Source organism: Hylaeus volcanicus, chromosome 6, assembly GCF_026283585.1.
Source record: "Hylaeus volcanicus isolate JK05 chromosome 6, UHH_iyHylVolc1.0_haploid, whole genome shotgun sequence".
Taxonomy (NCBI): Eukaryota; Metazoa; Arthropoda; class Insecta; order Hymenoptera; family Colletidae; genus Hylaeus; species Hylaeus volcanicus.
In genome coordinates, this window is record NC_071981.1 from 346,971 (window position 1) to 365,702 (window position 18,732).

General features: G+C 33.2%; 1 protein-coding gene across 1 annotated transcript; it reads left to right on the forward strand.

The window, feature by feature from the left end:
* The first annotated feature begins 1,325 nt into the window (after positions 1–1,325).
* LOC128877948 (protein tyrosine phosphatase domain-containing protein 1-like) lies at positions 1,326–17,288 on the forward strand. The gene is made up of 10 exons (XM_054125643.1): positions 1,326–1,425; positions 2,172–2,396; positions 4,854–5,050; positions 6,204–6,326; positions 11,486–11,775; positions 12,913–13,126; positions 13,240–13,365; positions 13,736–13,959; positions 14,813–15,146; positions 16,587–17,288. Exons 2-10 carry the CDS (start codon positions 2,179–2,181, stop codon positions 16,775–16,777), a joined length of 1,917 nt encoding a protein of 638 aa, XP_053981618.1. The 5' UTR covers positions 1,326–1,425; positions 2,172–2,178; the 3' UTR covers positions 16,778–17,288.
* Positions 17,289–18,732: the final 1,444 nt, after the last annotated feature.

An 18,732-nucleotide genomic window follows, 5' to 3' on the forward strand; every position in this document is an offset into this window, starting at 1 on the left:
TTCACCACCGATGGCGCCACTAGACGGGTCGATAATTATGGCAGCATTGAATAATTATTTATAAAAATGATACATTTGACATATAACCTAATATATCGCAGTTCTATAAAGCAAAGAATCGTATTATTTGTGCATTTATGAGAAATAAAGATTAATTGATTAAAGAAGATATTAGTGGCGACATCTTTTAGAAAAGGTTGGAACTATTTTCTCTACAAACTTGGGCGTTTTCCCACGGATGGCGCTGTTAATAATACAAATAATATTAAATAAAATATTTTAAAACTAAACAATTAGACATATTCGGACATGCACTTATTATTTTATTATTTAATACATCTATCATTTTATTTATTACGAAAGTTATCTTTAGGGAACACAAGTTTACGTTACGTTTATTGCAAATTCAAATAATATTAAATAAAATATTTTAAAACTAAACAATTAGACATATTCGCACATGCATTTATTATTTCATTGTTTAATACATCTATCATTTTATTTATCACGAAAGTTATCTTTAGGGAACACAAGTTTGCGTTACGTTGCAAGTAATGATTATAAGTTCGCACCTATTATTAGTATAGTTTGTTTCTTTATTTTATAAGGGGTACGTAATTCGTTCTTTATTAATTATTGCTCGGGTACCTCGGCATCGCTAAGCCTGTACTGTAGCCATAATCAAACATATTATAGCTACAGGCCCTGAGGGTTATTAGTATAGTCGAGTAATTCAACGAAAATATGAATTTCTGTATTCACTAATTATGCAATAACCTTTTCCTAATTTCTAAATGAAAATCAACTTCGCAAACTATGCAATAACCTTTTTCTAATTTCTAAATGAAAATTAACTTCGCAAATTATGCAATATCCTTTTCCTAATTTCTAAATGAAAATCAACTTCGCAAACTATGCAATAACCTTTTCCTAATTTCTAAATGAAAATCAACATCCCAAATTACCGATATGCACAACAAATTAAAATTCAATTTAATTTCGCTTCAAATTTCATCTATCGAATAGCAAATGACACGAAACACGCGAGAAACCCTTTTTCGTTGCAAGAAACAAATTCGAGTGAAAGAAGGGTGGAAGAAAAATTGCGAGGGGTTGAATAGAACGCGAGCAGGCAATAAACCCCGACGCAGGCGCAACCAATGCGATAGAACGATAGATAAACTAGCGTAATGGTAGCGGAACTACCAGTCGCTATGCGCTTACCTCAGTACGCAAAGTGCTTTTTCGCATTGATCATTGCGATCTGTCGTCCGTTCTTGAGTAAAGAAAATCGTTGGAAAAAGATCCTCCTCGAATTGTCGAATGTATCGATAAAGAAACGAAGGGGCGGGGCTTAGGGGGGGGGTAAATTTAAATTTCCACGGCAATGAGATGGGCGAAAGGCGCGTGACAATTATCACAGACGTAAGTGCATCTTCTTTTAGATAAAGTAAATAAAAAGTTTTCGATGTTATTAATGGGTTAAGGGTTAAATTAAAGGGCTTCGTGGGGTAAGAGTACTGCAGTAATAAAGAAATTATTAAAGAAGATTGATATGAAGATTGATATCTAAATAATGCATTTTTTGGAATATATAGAGGAATAAAATTGGCTATGGTATTAGAATTTCTTTTTTTTATTTAATTTTACACTTGCATGTTGAGTGTTAATTGCAGTTGAAGACTAGAGGACTTAAAGCGTTGTTTTATGTGTTTTCAATTAGAACAATCGTTTTTATTTTTACTAGCATATATTTAATATTCAAATTAGTATTTTAGAATATTGAATATTTGCTAATAAAGATGGAACCTTTGTGTTTTCTCTAAAATATTCATAAACACGATTGTTTAATATTCAAATTAGTATTTTTGAATATTAAATACTTGATAGTAAAAATGAAACCTTTGTGTTGTCTCCGAAATATTGACAAACACGATTGTTCTAATTGAAAAACATGAAACACTTCAAATCCTCTAATCCTCATCCGCAATGAATACTCGACATGCAAGTGTAAAACAAATAAAAAAAAAACCTGATATTATTTAAGATTTGACGAAAGGAAATAAAATACAAACTGATCGACACGACGATGAGAAATTTATTGTTCGTTGCAAAAGTAAAAGTGCTTTAAAAAAAAATATTATGATCAACGATGAATTTTGAAAAATTAGTTGCAGAATGGATGTAAGTTCGCTGGTACCGGCGGGTCTTTTAGCGGGTCAGGTGGATCTGTACGAGGTCCAGGCCGGTTACAATAAGTTCTCCGAAAATCTGCGAAAGTTCACCCCCCAAGCCATACAGTGCGCGATCTTCTGCGGTGGTTCCAGGTGCAAATACGAAAATCCAAAGGCATGGCCTCCCGTGCACATGGCGATACAAAACATCTTTTCGCATTGGTAAGAATGTTCAAAATATTTTTTTGAATGCTCTGAAAATTTATTAACCCTTCAATAATGCACCAATATTAATCACCGATATTATTAACCCGCAATAATAATTCATAGTAATAATATGGAATTTAGCAGAAGGTGCTTTAGTGAAAGAAACGTGAATTATGTCGTTGCACATTATTATTAAAAAATAATAATCGAGTAAACCTTTCAGAATTTTGTTTGGCATTTGTATTGAACAAACAGGATATTGAAGATTATTTATTCGATATTCGAAGTCTTAAACCAGATAAGAATTTTGTTTATCTCTGCATGTTGCATGGATTTCATTTTATTTTTTAAAAATATAAACGTTTCTATATTTATTTATGTATTCATGGTCAAATTTATATAAATAATGCTGCAGTACATACCTCGAATATTGAAATGTAACGTACATGTAATACGTGACATAACAAATATTTGTAAAAATCCAAGCAACATACAGATATTGTAATATAATATTCTTTAACAGTTGAACTTCTATGATCGCTAGACTGCGGATTCTTATGCATTTATAGAGAATCTGAACGTGCAAGAAAATATAGAATGGACGCAGTTGCCAATAGTATAAAGAATATTCAAAGTAAAGTACACATTATAATAATTGCAAAGTAAAATAAATTCTATTTGGGTTCAGTTTTTGTAGATACGTTTACAAAGATTTTATTTTCCATAAAGATCCGCAGTCTAATGATCACTATATTGATACAAAGACATTGTTAATTTATTCCTAATTTATTTTTGAGACTAACTTATGGCAACACATAGTGATTTAAGGAAATACACGAGTGAAATGTGTTTAAAAATTAGAAAATTGTTTTTAAATTCGCAATTCCTAACATTAAGAATAATTCTCGATGCGTGAACGGCGGTCAAACCCACAAACTTCCTTCCCTTGCGGGCACACGCGTGAAATAACGTCGCAGTGGGAATACATACGTCGATCGTGTGGGGGAGATTTCAACCGCCAATGTTAAACCGCACGAACTCCGATTCTATATTTATTGCCCTACGAAACTGAATCGATCGTAATCGTGAAACGATAACTGCTCCCTAGATAAAATTAAACTCAATGCCACATGATTTTGCATACAACATTGAAAATCTCTAGAATGCGAGAGATTACGTACATTCTCGGACCACTTATAATTTAAAGTATATATTCTGTATATTTAAAGTATATTATCATTTAAAGTATATATTCTGATTCATTCCTGTTCGATCTAAGAATATGTTATATGGTCGAGAAGTGCGTAATCTCTTAGCGTTAATACGCAAGTATAAAAAAACTGCGGTAAACGGAGAGTGATTTATTCTGTTGAGAACAGTTAAATCACTCTCAGCAGTCTGTCACTCTCTTTGAGTCACTTTGTGGAGTCAAGAGCAAATAAAAAAACTGGATAATAAATGTGAAAAGTGATTGATTCGGTCGACAACAAATAAATCACTCTTTACTCGTTCTCTGTAGTGTTTCACCTGTTTTTACGTATTAATAGAGATTAGATGCATGTAAGGTGGGGATAGTTTGATTGAAAAGTGTGCCAAGAGTGAGTTTTATTTATAAGGGTACAAAGTCATAACTTAACTATAACACGTAATGCACATTTGTTCGTTCTTTACATTCATTTAATGAAATGCTTTAGTTTGCTTTTGTGTTTGCTTAGACACTTCTTTTAATTCACACGAGGAATGCCAGTAGTCTGTTTGGAACTATTGAACATAGCTACAGCCCTTAAGGGAGTGTGCTGAGAACAATTGAATTAATTAAAAAAATTTGTTTGGGAAGTATGATAAATATATTCAATTTAAAATTTGGTATTTCAAATTAGTATCTCTCTAAATATATTATTAACTCGTTACGTAATACATTAATTTATTAATCGTAAGGTTATAGTAAGCATGAGTTAATAAAATAATAAAAAATGGCAAAATAATTTATACTAACGAAGCTTTAGATATCCAAGATACTTTCCAAACACATTTTTAGATATTTTCAAAGACGAGAACTATTTTTGCGAATTAAAAGTTTGTCACGAATTCATCGAGATTATTATTTCTGTATTATGCAAGATCGGAGAAAATTTGTTTGGGAAGTATGATAACTATCTTAAATTTAAAATTTGTCTTTGACTCGAGTCATTTCAAATTAGTATTTCTTCAAATAGATTATTAACTGTGAACATTAATTTATTAATCATAAGATTAAAGTAAGCAAGAGTAACTAAAATAAAAATGGCGAAATAATTAATACTAATAAAGCTTCAGATATCTAAGATACCTTCCAAACGCATTTTTAGATATTTTCAAAAACAAGAATTATTTTTTAATTAGAAAATCTGTCACGAATTTATCGAAATTATTATTATTATTTCTGCATTATGCAAAATTGGATAGATAGTGTAAGCATCGATCATTCCCTAGGGTGACGGACGACGTCCTAGCGATGGCACGGCCGAACACCGCGCAGATAATAAAAAAAGACATAATTGCACAGTTTCAAGGGTGGAGTATAAAAACTATAATAAACCTACAAACGCCGGGGGAGCATGCGAGCTGCGGGGGGCAACTCGAGGAAAGCGGCTTCACTTACGATCCGAATGTCTTCATGAAAAATGGCAGTAGGTATTTAAACATTAATTCTATTAAATATTTAACAAACTTGAGACACCCTCGTCAATATTTAATTCGATAGGTTCGTATTGCACGCGAAGTGGACGAAAACTGACGGGCTATAAAAATTTTAGGGGGACACGCGATTATGTTGTCCAGCGATGGGAAAAATTGATTATTAAGGAGTCCAAGTAATCGCGATTAATTATTAATGAATAATGGGCCACGATTGCCTTTGAAATATTAGAGGTTATTGATTTATTATTGCTGTATTATTGCTTGTTTATTATTACGAATGTAGTTTGCTATATTATTCCTATACTATACATTTATTAAATATACATATTGTATATTATATTTATATATATTATTATACACTATCCAATGATTGTAAATTACAATTACGATAAAGTAACCACTGTACAAACTGAACTGTAATTACAAGATTCAATTTAAATCTTTAAGATTATTTGTATTACAAACTGGCCTTTGCTTAGCTTTCTATGGATTTATATATTTCTTTTATTTTATTCTATCGATTCAATTTTATAATTGTATCAATACTTACTACTTCGAGACTGAACACTTTATATTTCGATATCTATACGACTTTTTTACCTGTTTAAATGTAGTAAGACATTTTCAAAGATTAGACGTATTTTAGAATAGAAAAGTTTGTCATGAATTTATCAAGATTATTATTTCTGCATTATGCAAGATCGGAGAAAATTTGTTCGAAAAATATAATAATGCTCCATTAGTGTGAGCGATGTGTCGATTTGTGTATTTACATCGAACAGAAATTTAATCGATATACAGCATCATTTATTTTTATTTTTATACGCGGAACATATTTTTTTCCGAATACAACCCAATTTGAATTTAGAATCACAGGAATAGTTGCACCCTAATTTCGAATTGATTTTCGAAACTTCCATTTTCGGAACGAGTTGGACGAAAGGGTCGAATTGGCTCGCGAGCTTTGTGCACCGTCGTTTTAATAGAACATGCAATGCAGCAAAACCGCGAGTGTATCCATATACGAAAGTTTCGAGGGGGGTTGAGCAGCGAACCGTGGAACGCGAACCGTGCTTGTCTCTTCGGGGTCAGATGGCTCGACCAAGGTCTTCGAATAATACGATTCCGCGAATTTTGTTGCAGTTTACTATTACAATTTCGCACTGAAGGATTACGGGGACGCAACGATGGGCAAACTTCTGGATATGGTCAAGGTCGTGGCCTTCGCCGTACAGGAAGGAAGAGTGGCAATCCACTGTCACGCTGGTAAATCGACTCTTTTTCTTTTTTATCACCCCTTTTCGTCGATCGATCGACCCGATTCCCGTGCCATTTCTCACTTTCGATTATCTTTCGAATCTCGCGTTTGTGCAACTGGCAAAATTGTTAGATCGAATAGGAAAAGTTATGCTAATTATTGACACGGTTCACGGGAGATTGATAACGACAAGGTACATAAAGTCGAGTAAAACGTATCGATTTTTAAGGAATATCGACGTAAAAAAAATGTCTAGTCATGAAGCTTATGGCACATTGAAATATACCTAAGTTATGTGATCGTTCATGAAGGTCCTACTATAAATTCCCATCATAATATTTTCTTTCCTTGTTAGAACTTATTTCTATAGAGTTAGTTCTCCAAATATTGAAATTGGATCAATTTCATCTCCTAAAATAATTAATTATTTAATTAATTACTCAATCTTTACGATATTCCTTTGTTAAATTCAATTACCTTAATTTCATCAGGACTAACAATTACCCGAAGTCACCATTCATTAATTAATAATAAAATAAATACTAGTATATTAAGTTTATTAATATATTCCTAAAATTATTGATATTAATAAACTTAATATACTATTATTTATTCGGAATGAGAAAATTCCTATCATAATATGATTATATGATAGGAATTTTTTGTAATTCTCGTTATTTAAAATCGACACTTTCCATTTATTATACCAAAATGTACCCTGAAAAAATTACCCAAAGCTCGTTTTATTATCGCAAGAAGAAAGAACGAATATTCGCGGATAAATAGGAATGTAGCGCTATACTATTAAGTGGAACGAGACGTCTGACTATAACGTCTGACCCAATACGCTCTTCCACTCGAGGTCTTTCTTCATTCGCGAAGTATCTGGTGATGTTATCGCGCCTAACGTGGATGCGCTCGATTTTCCCTTATCGCGACCTGTAAACGGACCTTTTAATTCAAGAAATTAGTTATCTCTGGTTACGCGATCCTTGCCTTCGCGAGCCTAGTTATCAGCGATTTGTAACCTTTAAGTGTATCGATCTAAGGGACCGTGTGAAACACGTTCAAACTGGCGCGATACCGTTTTGGTGCATTGCGTGCCGTTGCACGTGGCGTCAACGGCGGTGCATCTGAATTTTTGCATTCGTTATGCATCCCCCTTGAACTCTGGCCTGAACGCCACGGTCACAAAAATTGCACGTTTCGTAATGCAAATTCGGTGTGACGAGAAGTGGGTGTGCCGGTTGGTCTGATTTATTCCAAATATTCTAGCATAGTTGTTTAATAAACATTTTCGTTCTTAATTCAGGTCTCCTACTGTATATAAATTTTAATTATAAATGGAGTCGATAGTAGACTATTCAGGGTTAGTAAAAGAGATAAAATTAGTGAAAATATGTTCTGATAAATTCATATTTTGTCTGTCCTAGTTAAAATAAATATTCTGGTATATATAAGTTAAAGAAGCATAGTTTATTTATTTCATAAACATTTGGATTCTTCAATTCAAGTCCTCATCAGTACGAAATTTAAATTAGAAATAAAATATTAGTCGAAATGATAGAATAAAAGGATATTAATTGAGAAAAATGCCTAATTATAAAATATACTTTAACAAAATCATCAGATAATATTTTCATTAATTCCATTTTTCACATTTATTCAGCCTACAGTTTACGACTAAACTTCTTTTATAAATTGACATTATTTCAGAAATTTTATCTCTTCGACTCGTCCCTATTGATTTACTATCGACTGTAAGTGTAATTATTATTTCTATATGAAAATGTTATTCTTCAAAATTTTGAAAGTTAAGGTCACGTTTACTTTTGTCGCTACAAATCCTTACTTCCTCCATTCGAACCTATAAATTTGATATTCTTGCACGATAATGCAGCAATTCTGCCAGTTAGGCACTTGCACGCACCCTGCGTGCAACTCACAACTAGTCGACGATTGACTATGCGGTATTAATGCACACAATGCATTCACGTCTCTAAAACTATAATTAACGCAGCGATGGAAATGATGTCGAGTCGGTGCTATCGATATTAGACTGTGAGTTATAATCTGGTATTGAACAGGAAATATCCAGGTATCAAACATAATCGATATATATATGTATATATATTTGATGCTACAATTACACGAGGGTATCGATGCACAATTGCTACTTCTACGAGAGTATCGATGCATTACACGAGATGGTCGTGAATTTGTTCAGAAACTGTGTCAATATTGCTATTCTTTTTATGCTTATTTTTATTGCTACTCGTTTTAGTTGTGAAATCATTCAATGAAACATTGGATATAACACAAAGAAAGTGTAAAAGAGTAATTGAAGTTTGGGTTCTTTTTAATGTTTGAAGTTTAATATTCATTTCATACAAATGTATAGTAATATAAAATGCACAGTGAATAATACCATTTAATATTAGTATACCTTGTACATTTTATATTATTATTGTATATGTCAAATATAATTTTATGTTAACTGAAAATAGGGGTACCTACTGTTTCTAACGTTTATATTTTAAATTTGCTATCACTAGTGGTTCCATCGTTCGATGCAAAATTCAGTAACCACTTCTGCGTGCTTCCATGAAGAATTTCCTAATTGACGGAAAGCGTGTTCGGCAATCATAAAAGCGTACCCGGTTCTAAATTCTGTGAGGGAATTTATGTGCACGAAAAATAGATGACGTTGGATAAGGAATTGGGGCGAAATTGCACTGCATTCACGATTCGTGACTACTCTCAAATTCTAACTTTTCTGACTCGAAATTCAAAATTCACGTAATAATTACAAATAAACAATGAACGACAAGCATTTTTCTACTCGTTACTCGTATGACAAAAAAATAGAATTCGTATTATACACCGAAAGATTTCACAATAAATAAATGAAAATGCATCTTTTCAATCGAATAAACGTTAGGAATAATTAGCTACAGATTTTATTTGTCGTTCATTGTTCGAATAAAATTTTAAGAAGCAATGAAATTACTCACTTTCGCAGTCTCTTCACTGTGAGCATGAAACACCCATATTTATCACAGCGTATGCATCAGCGACAAATTCTCTCTCGAACGATCTCTGGACGCGTTGTCAACCGACAATTAAATCGAATCCCCGAAATTCCACGCGAGTTTCGCGTGTACGCTCTGTGACTTAATTACGGGACCGTGGAAGCATATTTGCGTGCTGAAACGTTCACGTGAGGAATGCATACCGTGGAAATGTGAGCTATTCATAAGCAAAGTTGATTAACTCCACAAAATAAAAATTAGAGAAAAGTAACAAAGTGATGTGCATCGTTTTTAAAAATTTTTTTTTGTATATTCATTCAAGTAGATACAGAATATATTGTGCAAAATATACGTTTTGGTAAGTGAAAGTGAAAATTAAAACAAAAGTGAAATAATATTTTTAAGATAAGTTTTCAAACAATTTGTTCAGGTTGATTTTTTAAACTAGAAACTCTTTTATCAGAAGTAATTTTTGCACTACTGTTTAATTCAATTAATAACATAGAGATAATTAAATTCCTATAAAAATTCGAATTGCACTATTGTAACGATCTGTGTTCAAATATGGAGTTAATCAAATTGGCCTTTAAAATAAATTACGCAATATTTACTAGACAAAAGTTACGATCGTTCAATGGTCTTGAAGTTAATTATTACTTTTCATTCCGAGTATATAAAATTGAGTCAATTTTATATAGCATCCGTTTGGTTTATGTTACCAAGAAATATCTCTGAAATATTATTTAATTATCAGAGAGAATTTCAGATTTAACACACATAAAGATGATTTGTACACTTCATTAGAGGAATAAAATTGTTTTAGAATTGGTAAAATGATTTACATATTTTAGAGGTAATCCTTTCACTATTACTCGTTCACTAACACTATCGTAGTTCACTGTATGTCAATAAGCCTGGCACTTCCGTGTTAGATCTCACGCACTTGTAATGTCACCTTCCTTTCGCGGTGGTGGGACTTCGAATACTGGGGATTCTGACCTGCCCATTCATGCTCCATTCATGCCCCACTCTTTCTCTCCCTTCCGCGGGACCGCTCGACCGACAGCGCCCGAACGGTCCCGGGCCTTTCCTTTCGTTAAACCATTAATTACCCTTCATTATATGTATGTATTTACAGACTGCCAATTACATCCTAAAATTTATTAAAAAATTAACTTGTCTATATTTTATTATTTTATTCATATCATTTCACACTCTTCGAAGCAATTTTACGTTATAAACTATAGCGTGGAGTGTATTAAACAATTAAATATTCATCGTCGTACTTATTTTTGTAACTTTATAAAAATTCACGAATCTCATTTAAATTCAGCATTTCGCTTATTCTCTTTAGAAAAATAGTTAAGGAAATATAATACTTTATCTTTCTATTGTTCACTGTCTAGGAACTAATTTTTCATTTAATATAATTATGAAATTGTACACGTGTCTCAAATGCAATTGTTAAATAAATTTCGCGATTATTTAATTTTTATATTCAACACTATTGTAAGCATTTCTCTTATTCTTATTGTTAAATAAATTTCCTGATTATTTAATTTTTATACTCAACACTATTGTAAGCATTTTTCTTATTCTTATTGTTAAATAAATTTCTTGGTTATTTAATTTTTATACTCAACACTATTGTAAGCATTTCTTTCATTCTCTTTAGGAAAATAGTTAAGGAAAAGTAATATTTTATTTTTTATTATTCTCTTTCTAGGAACTAATTTTTCCTTTAATATCATTTTTCCTTGAAGAGGACCTGAAAAGTGAGGTCGACACGATTAATAGAGAGAATTATTAGGTCGTCCTATAAGTTCATGTCACAGTTTATATTTATCAAAAAAATACAAACTACAGGAATGATTTAATAGTGAAATTATTTATAGTGACTGAAAGGTGAACACTTAAATAATAAATTTGAATAAATTAAATAAACAATTTGATCTTGCGGGAAGACCTAATAAATAAAAGCTTGCACCGGATTATATTTTGTTTTCAAATTACGTTCACCTAGAAAATGAGAAAATCGCTCCAAAATAAATCTATTTAGGAATGGCCTGTCAGTTCTTCCTCGTGATTAATAAAAAGCTGTCACGACGACATTTCAGAAGATATTATTCTTTCAGGCCTAGGCAGAACCGGGGTTCTGATCGCGTGCTACCTCATTTACAGTCTTCGTGTGCGAGCGAACGACGCTATAAGGTTCGTTCGCATGAAACGACCGTCCGCGATTCAAACTCGAGGACAAATACTCTGTATCCAGGAGTTCGAGCACTTCGTTCTTCCACAGATGATAGTTTTCCCGTTGACCAGCACAATAGGCGACCGCAAGCCCTGCAGCTTGCAGTCGCACCTCAGGAGACAGCACAACGTTCTGCACGGATACGAGCAACGTACCTTCAAACACATTCCAAAGGTCCGTTTCTATTTTCACATCGTGTATAAATGGACAATATTAACGCGTTAACTTCTAGACAAATATTCCTGAAAGAGTCTGTTAAAATTGAATATTATTTAAATAATTGGAGACTGCACAATGAAACATTAACTTCATAAAAATTCACGAATCTCATTTAAATTCAGCATTATTCTCTTTAGAAAAATGGTTAAGGAAAAATAATATTTTATTTTCTAACCGACTTCGAAAAGGAGGAGGTTACTCAATTCGACATGTATTTTTATTTTTTCCTATTGTTCAACTGTCTAGGAACTAATTTTTCATTTAATATAATTATTCCTTAAAGAGGACCCAAAGGGAAATCATTTTCTTAAATGCTTGACTTTCAAAATTAATTTTTCTAGTTCTTCAATGAAAAGCACTATCACCCATACAGGGTGTCTAAAAAATGTTGGAGGTCCTTAAAAGTAGTGGTTCGGAGGGTGACTTGAAACAATTTTTTCCTTAGCGTAAATATTGTCCGAGTTAAGAAGATGTTAACAGAAAACCCCGACCAATCACAGCGCGGTCGCCTAGCGCGTAATTTACGCTACCGCAGCTGACTAGAGCTAGCCTATTCTACTGCGGCTGACTAGCGATTAGTCTACACTACTGCGCCCGTCTACTGCGTAAACGGTTTTCTGTTAATATCTCCTTAACGAAGCCTCGGACAACATTTTCGTCAAGGAAAAAATTGTTTCAAATCACCCCCCGAACCCTTTTTATAGATCTCCAATCTTTTTGGAACACCCTGCATATAGATAACATGGCGATCAACTTGTTAACCCTTTGAATGCCAAGAAGCGATATATCGCTGCTCGAACCTGCAAGTGCTATAACTCGTTAGAAAATTTTTGCTGAAACCTATAACATTTTATTTTTTTAAATAACGAAGGGAGTCTAACATGTTTTTACTATCGCGTAAAAATTTCACGAGCCTGAAAATAAAATTGAAATATACGCTTTTGTTTACAATCGTGTATATTTACTTGAAGTTGTCCGGCATTTCACGGATATGAATGGAAATTTCCTCTGGCACTCAAAGGGTTAAACATGAAGTTTTGAAGTTTGAGCGTCAACGAAGTTTGATTTGGACGATTTAAATTTATTCTTCAGATAGTCTTCACTATTTGCGAGCGAATTCTTCAACTCTGCGACTGTCAGGACGATAATTCGCCATGCGAGATAAAGTACGCGGTCTCCAGCACGGCATTCACTCAGAAATTTATATCTCACGTTTTGGAAAAATTGCGCGACAGCAAAGGGAACATAAGGCACTCTTACTCGTGGGCAGAGTACTCCCTTGCCGATTCTTCTTTCGATTGCTCGAGTAAGAATCGCTTCGAACAATTTCACCTAAATCTGTCGAAGAAAATGATGCGTGGCATATATTTGTAACAAGATACGAAAATAAATTGAGTTGTTTGTGTGATAATTATTCAGGCTCAGCGAAAGCGTGCGCGAGTGGTAGCCAAGCATCGTCGAGGGACACTTCCGATGACATTGGACGGTTGAGCGACGTGTTCTGCACTTCGCCTGATACTCCATCTTGCGACTCCACCTACCCAGGTGACCTGCAAAAAAGGAATTACGTTAGAAAAGAAATTGAAAAATACAATAAAAAAGAAACAAAAAAGAATTGTGACAATACTTGACAAAGATAAATCTTCTTTCTTCGTCGCGATCCTTAACATATTCTCGACAGACAGATATTTTACGTTTCTGAGTACCGAGGAAAATAATAAAATTCTGAAGTTGAACATTGCATTGTTAGGACGAAGATAAAAATTACAAAATAAGTTGTGAAATATCAATGATGTAAATTGTACAAAGATTTTCCTAATTTTTTCATAACCAGGAATAGAATTTGAATGTGTTAATAACTTGATCAGCGATTATAAAATAGGAATAAAGAACGCGAGGAAAAATGTTGCGACAGGTCTCGATGACAACTGCGTGGACGACGTTCTCGGGGACGGAATCCATGGTCAGGATCTCGTCGACAACGATTGTTACAAAGAGATCCAATCGCACATGGATCTAAAGGCTGCTGCTCAGAATGCTGCTATCGAAACTGTAAACACCGATGAGGCCATAAGGGCTCTGATTAGAGACAGCGCAGCGTTGCCCGATAAAACGAGGAAACGCTTGCAGGATTACCAGGTGCTACATTCAAAGAACTTTGAATAAATATAATTTTAACTGTAAAAGAATGAAACTTCTCAGGTCACTCGAGCCAGTTGATTTGTGGACTACATTAATAACAATTTAATGCAAACGTTTTCAAACATTTCATGGTCATCTTTAGTTATAGAATAATTAAAAATGGAGAAAATAAATTACATACATGTTAAGTATGAATGAAAATCTAGTTTTGAAGTTTAATGCGAAGCAATTAGATTTTCTCTGATATGTAAGATTTCGTATTGCTTATTTCCTTCATTTTTAATCATTGTACATTTATTTATATGTACATATAACCCTCTGTAGACCAAATTTTTTCTGCAGACAATTTTCAAGGCATTTACTTTGACATTTCGGATCGTTACCACCCGTCATCGATATTGTTATTAGTTATCAGTAGACTGCGGATCTTTATGCATTTCCAGGAAATTTGAATTTGCAAGAACCTACAAAATGCAAACAATATGCAGGAATATAAAAAAGGTTGAAAGTAAAGTTCATGTTGTAATATTTGCAAAATAAAATAAATTCCTATTTAGGTACATATTTTGTAGGCACGTTCGCGAATATTTTATGTTGCATAAAGATCCGCAGTTTACTTATCAGACACATTATATAATTAAGATGTACAGTGAGTGTAATAACTATTCGTACAGGAAGCATTTATTTTAAATTATTTACTGTACGAATACTTCTTATACTGATTGTACTAAAGAAAAACTAAAATTATTCCACGAAATATCGTTATATTATATTAAATATCGTTATATATACGATCTGAAAGCTACACGGGCCCATAGAGGGATAAGAATATTTTAATGAATCGTTCTAGGTGGACCTGAACCACAGATCCACAGCCTGGCAGCGACTAGAAATGGAAACTGACATAGGCGTCCTGACAGGGTTGTTATTCGAGTGGTTGGAGACGTTGAAGCGTCCCTTGCTGGACGTGGACAGCCTGAGTTACATCGTCGCGTGGAGTTCCAAGCCCCAGCGATGCCTTGAGAAGCTATCAGCTTGCAACAGATACCTGTTGGAGTACCTGCTACGATTTGTCAGCCGACTAAGGCCGATGACGGCTGAGAGTCAGAGTTTGATAACCAAGAGGTTCATGGCTACCCTCACGCAGCAGAGTATTTGGATAAAAAACTCTTTCTATCCCTCCAGTAAGTATATTCAAACACTATTTCCATTCCTCTGTGAAAGGTTTGCTACGCAAATATATTTATAACTTATTTATTTTATTTGTATTCATGTAAATATTAGGGAGACTAGAGAGTAATGTCGTTTCTTTTGTATTAAATTCAAACAAATCAATTTTAACAAGTTTTTATTTATAATCAATTATGTAATCGGCCTTGTTAACAACAAGCTTTTGCTATCTAGTGTGGAAATTTTCAATACCTGATCGATAAAAATCATGAATACTAGAAATAGACAATTAGAATAAATGTTCAATGTACATCCATGTGACTGAAAATAATCATTAATTGAATTTTTAGTTGTAAATTATAAAATATTGTTAGTCGCAGCTTCTCGCGTGATAGTGTCCAACAAAAAACTAGGTCTACCGAGACAGTATTTCCGTGTGGACAGTAGACAGTATTTCCCCATTAAGAGTTGAGGATTATATAAAATCACCCGTGAATTTGATAAATATTCCAAAATTTATTATTCGCCAACTTTAGTGCATTATGCATTTTAATTTTGAGTTTAACCTTGCTTTGTTCGAAGCCATTATAGTCTCGAGAAGTACCTAAATCTTTGTACAACATTTATATTTCGCTATTTTTCTACTGTGAGTTCAAAGAAAATGTTGATTCCCTTGTAGATAGACTCTACAAGTATTTATAGAAAGCGTAATAGATTCCCACTCGGGCTCTAGGCTACACTTTCTGTGAACCTAGTACAAACTCTAAATCTCTATACATTGACGCAATATGGTTTGATTGTTGTATATTTGATGAAGATATGAGCATCGTCTAGACAGTTATCGTACGTCTCCGTTCCTTACCAGTGTACACATCGTGTTCAGCATGTTTGACAGGAATATTGATTCGTGGGACACGCTACTTCGTCCTATTTATATTATTAATAATTGTGGTTAGCATGCGAGAGACAGAAACGTGACAGACCTTGATATTGTAACTGGTACCTTGCCCTCCTTTTTAATTTTACATTATTTATCCCGCGATTAAATGACTGCAATTCTCGTATTCAACAACAAATATATGTCTTCTTTTTTCTTTAAATATTACACAATGATGATGCGTGATAAAGGTTTCGATTCATTAAAATAAAAGGCTATTTAAAATGACTCATCCTACATTACCTCCTCATACGCTAGAATAATGGAAAATATGTGCAAATGTATAGTACACGTGTGCCATTCGCTTCAATTAGGAAATAAAAGTTATGTAGAATATAAATATAAACAACTAAAAGGTATTAGCCAGTACTCGAAGGTAAAAATAATCTTAAATATAATTCTAAAGAGTCATGGAACTTAAAGCAGTGAAGTATATTCCCCAAAATCTAAAAATAAAGCAAATCAAGCTAAGACATTAAATATTAAACGTACTCGTATTAATTTGATTCTGTTGCAGACAAAAATTTCCACAAATTACGACGAGGGACCGCGGCGAAGCTGAATGAATTTTTCATTAGATTGATGAACCTGATAGAGGAGGTCAACATACAGGAGATGGAGAAACCTTCGTGGATGTCCAAATGGGAATTAGTGTCCAACCAGTTGCGGCAAATAGAAACGCGACAAAGGGACGAAGAGACCGTTTAAATCGACGTTAATGAGTACAAGGAAATTAATAAAATTATTGAGCGTCCCGTTCAAGACATCTACAGAACGAGAAGTTTGAATCGCGTATAGTTCGCAGTCGATTTGTATTATTTATTTTTACAATGGTGACAGCCAAGCATCGTATTTTTCAAACTAAACGTGTACGTTCCAAATTATGGTGAACCATCTAAATAAATAACGGTATTTTAGTAGTAATATAAATGTTGTTATTTTATTTCCAAGTTATTTCATATCAATTTCATCATAACTCCACCAACTTCGATATAATAATTCAGTCAATTATTTTGAACGTTTAGATTGGAAAACTTAAAAGTTGACTAGAAGAAATTACATGTTGGATCTATCTCGACCTGAAATAAATAATTTGGAATTATTTTTAATAATTAGGGGCGCCTTCTAAAAATTAGTACTCACCTTTTTAGCGAAGGGATTGACGATAGCTCCAGCTGATAAGAAAAATTTCCATCGTGCCATATTATTGTACTTTATCGATTGAAGCTAACAATGAAATGATTCTGTTTTATCAATTGACAATAACCCACACCAACAGATGGTAATTTAATCACAAAATTATTACTTATTTTTATACTTGATATAACTTTTGGTAGACTTGTAAAAAGTGTTACGATACTTCAAAGCTCGAACGATTTGCATTTTATGATTGAAATATGAGGAAACTGTCTCAAAAGAAACTAGTACCTTCAGCGAAAGAATTTAACGTATCACGGATTGTTTGCAGTTGTTTTATTAAATATGACAAACAAGGATTTCGGAAACAAACAGTTCAGACAGCTTTGCATCCCCATGTTCACGAATTGCTGTTTTATTTATATTTATATTTATTTATATTCTTTTTCAAGACGATTCTATTAGATAAGAACTTAATCCTAGAGCTTAATTCGAGCTAGAAAATGCGATTCCTTAAGTTCTCTATTTACAGTATGATATAAGTCCTTCCGTGATCTAAAACACATATACCGTTAAACACATCAATTTACGTGTATAAATCTTGACGTACCTAACAGGATCGTATTTTTCATTTAAGCATATACAAACGATGTCAGTCTTATACAAAGAAAGTACAGTGAAAATTATATAACTCTCGGTACTTACAATTACTACTTAATCGGTATTGTAACTGCTAATCCCTTTTCGCTACCTTTTTTTTTTCATCCGACGAAAAAAAAAGGTCGATGAAACAGTCCAGAGGTGGTTGGTTTTCTTTTAGTAACACATTTAATTTTTCTTGGTAAAATCGGTACATTTTTACAAGGCAACTTATCATACAATACTTAATAAAGTAATCCAGACGATAAAGTTCTAGGAATTTCTTTCGTTTTCGAATAACTCTATAAAGTGCTCTCGGATTCTCATACGAGAACGTCCGCGTTTTCTTTTCATACGGCACAGGATAATACTGAAAAGATTCGTCGACGAATCCGATATCGAGATCCGATCTAAGCGACGAAGAACGTTTTTTCGAAATCATAGCTTTCCGTGTTTCCCGAAATAATGGATTCTCGCACGTCGAAATAATTGCGATGAAAATTAATCCAGCGAACACGTTCCCAATCGAGAATAAGTAATTTTGTATTTTCGAGAAGGATATTGTACGAAAAATTATTGAAATTATACAGGGTGTTCGGTATGAAGTACTACAAGTTGTTTTTTTTTTTAGAAATTAATGAGGAGCTCGACTTCATTTTTGCTGTAGTCAAACGATATATTGGGATGTATTAGTTGATTTTATTGTTGAGATTAGTTATAAATAGACTGTGAATCTCTATGCATTTATATGAAATTTGGATGTGGAAGAAACTATAGAATAGAATATAAAAAAGATTGAAAGTAAAGTTCATGTTTCAATATTTGCAGAATAAAATAAATTCCTATTTAAAAGATTTTATTTTGCATAAAGATCCGCAGACTGGTTA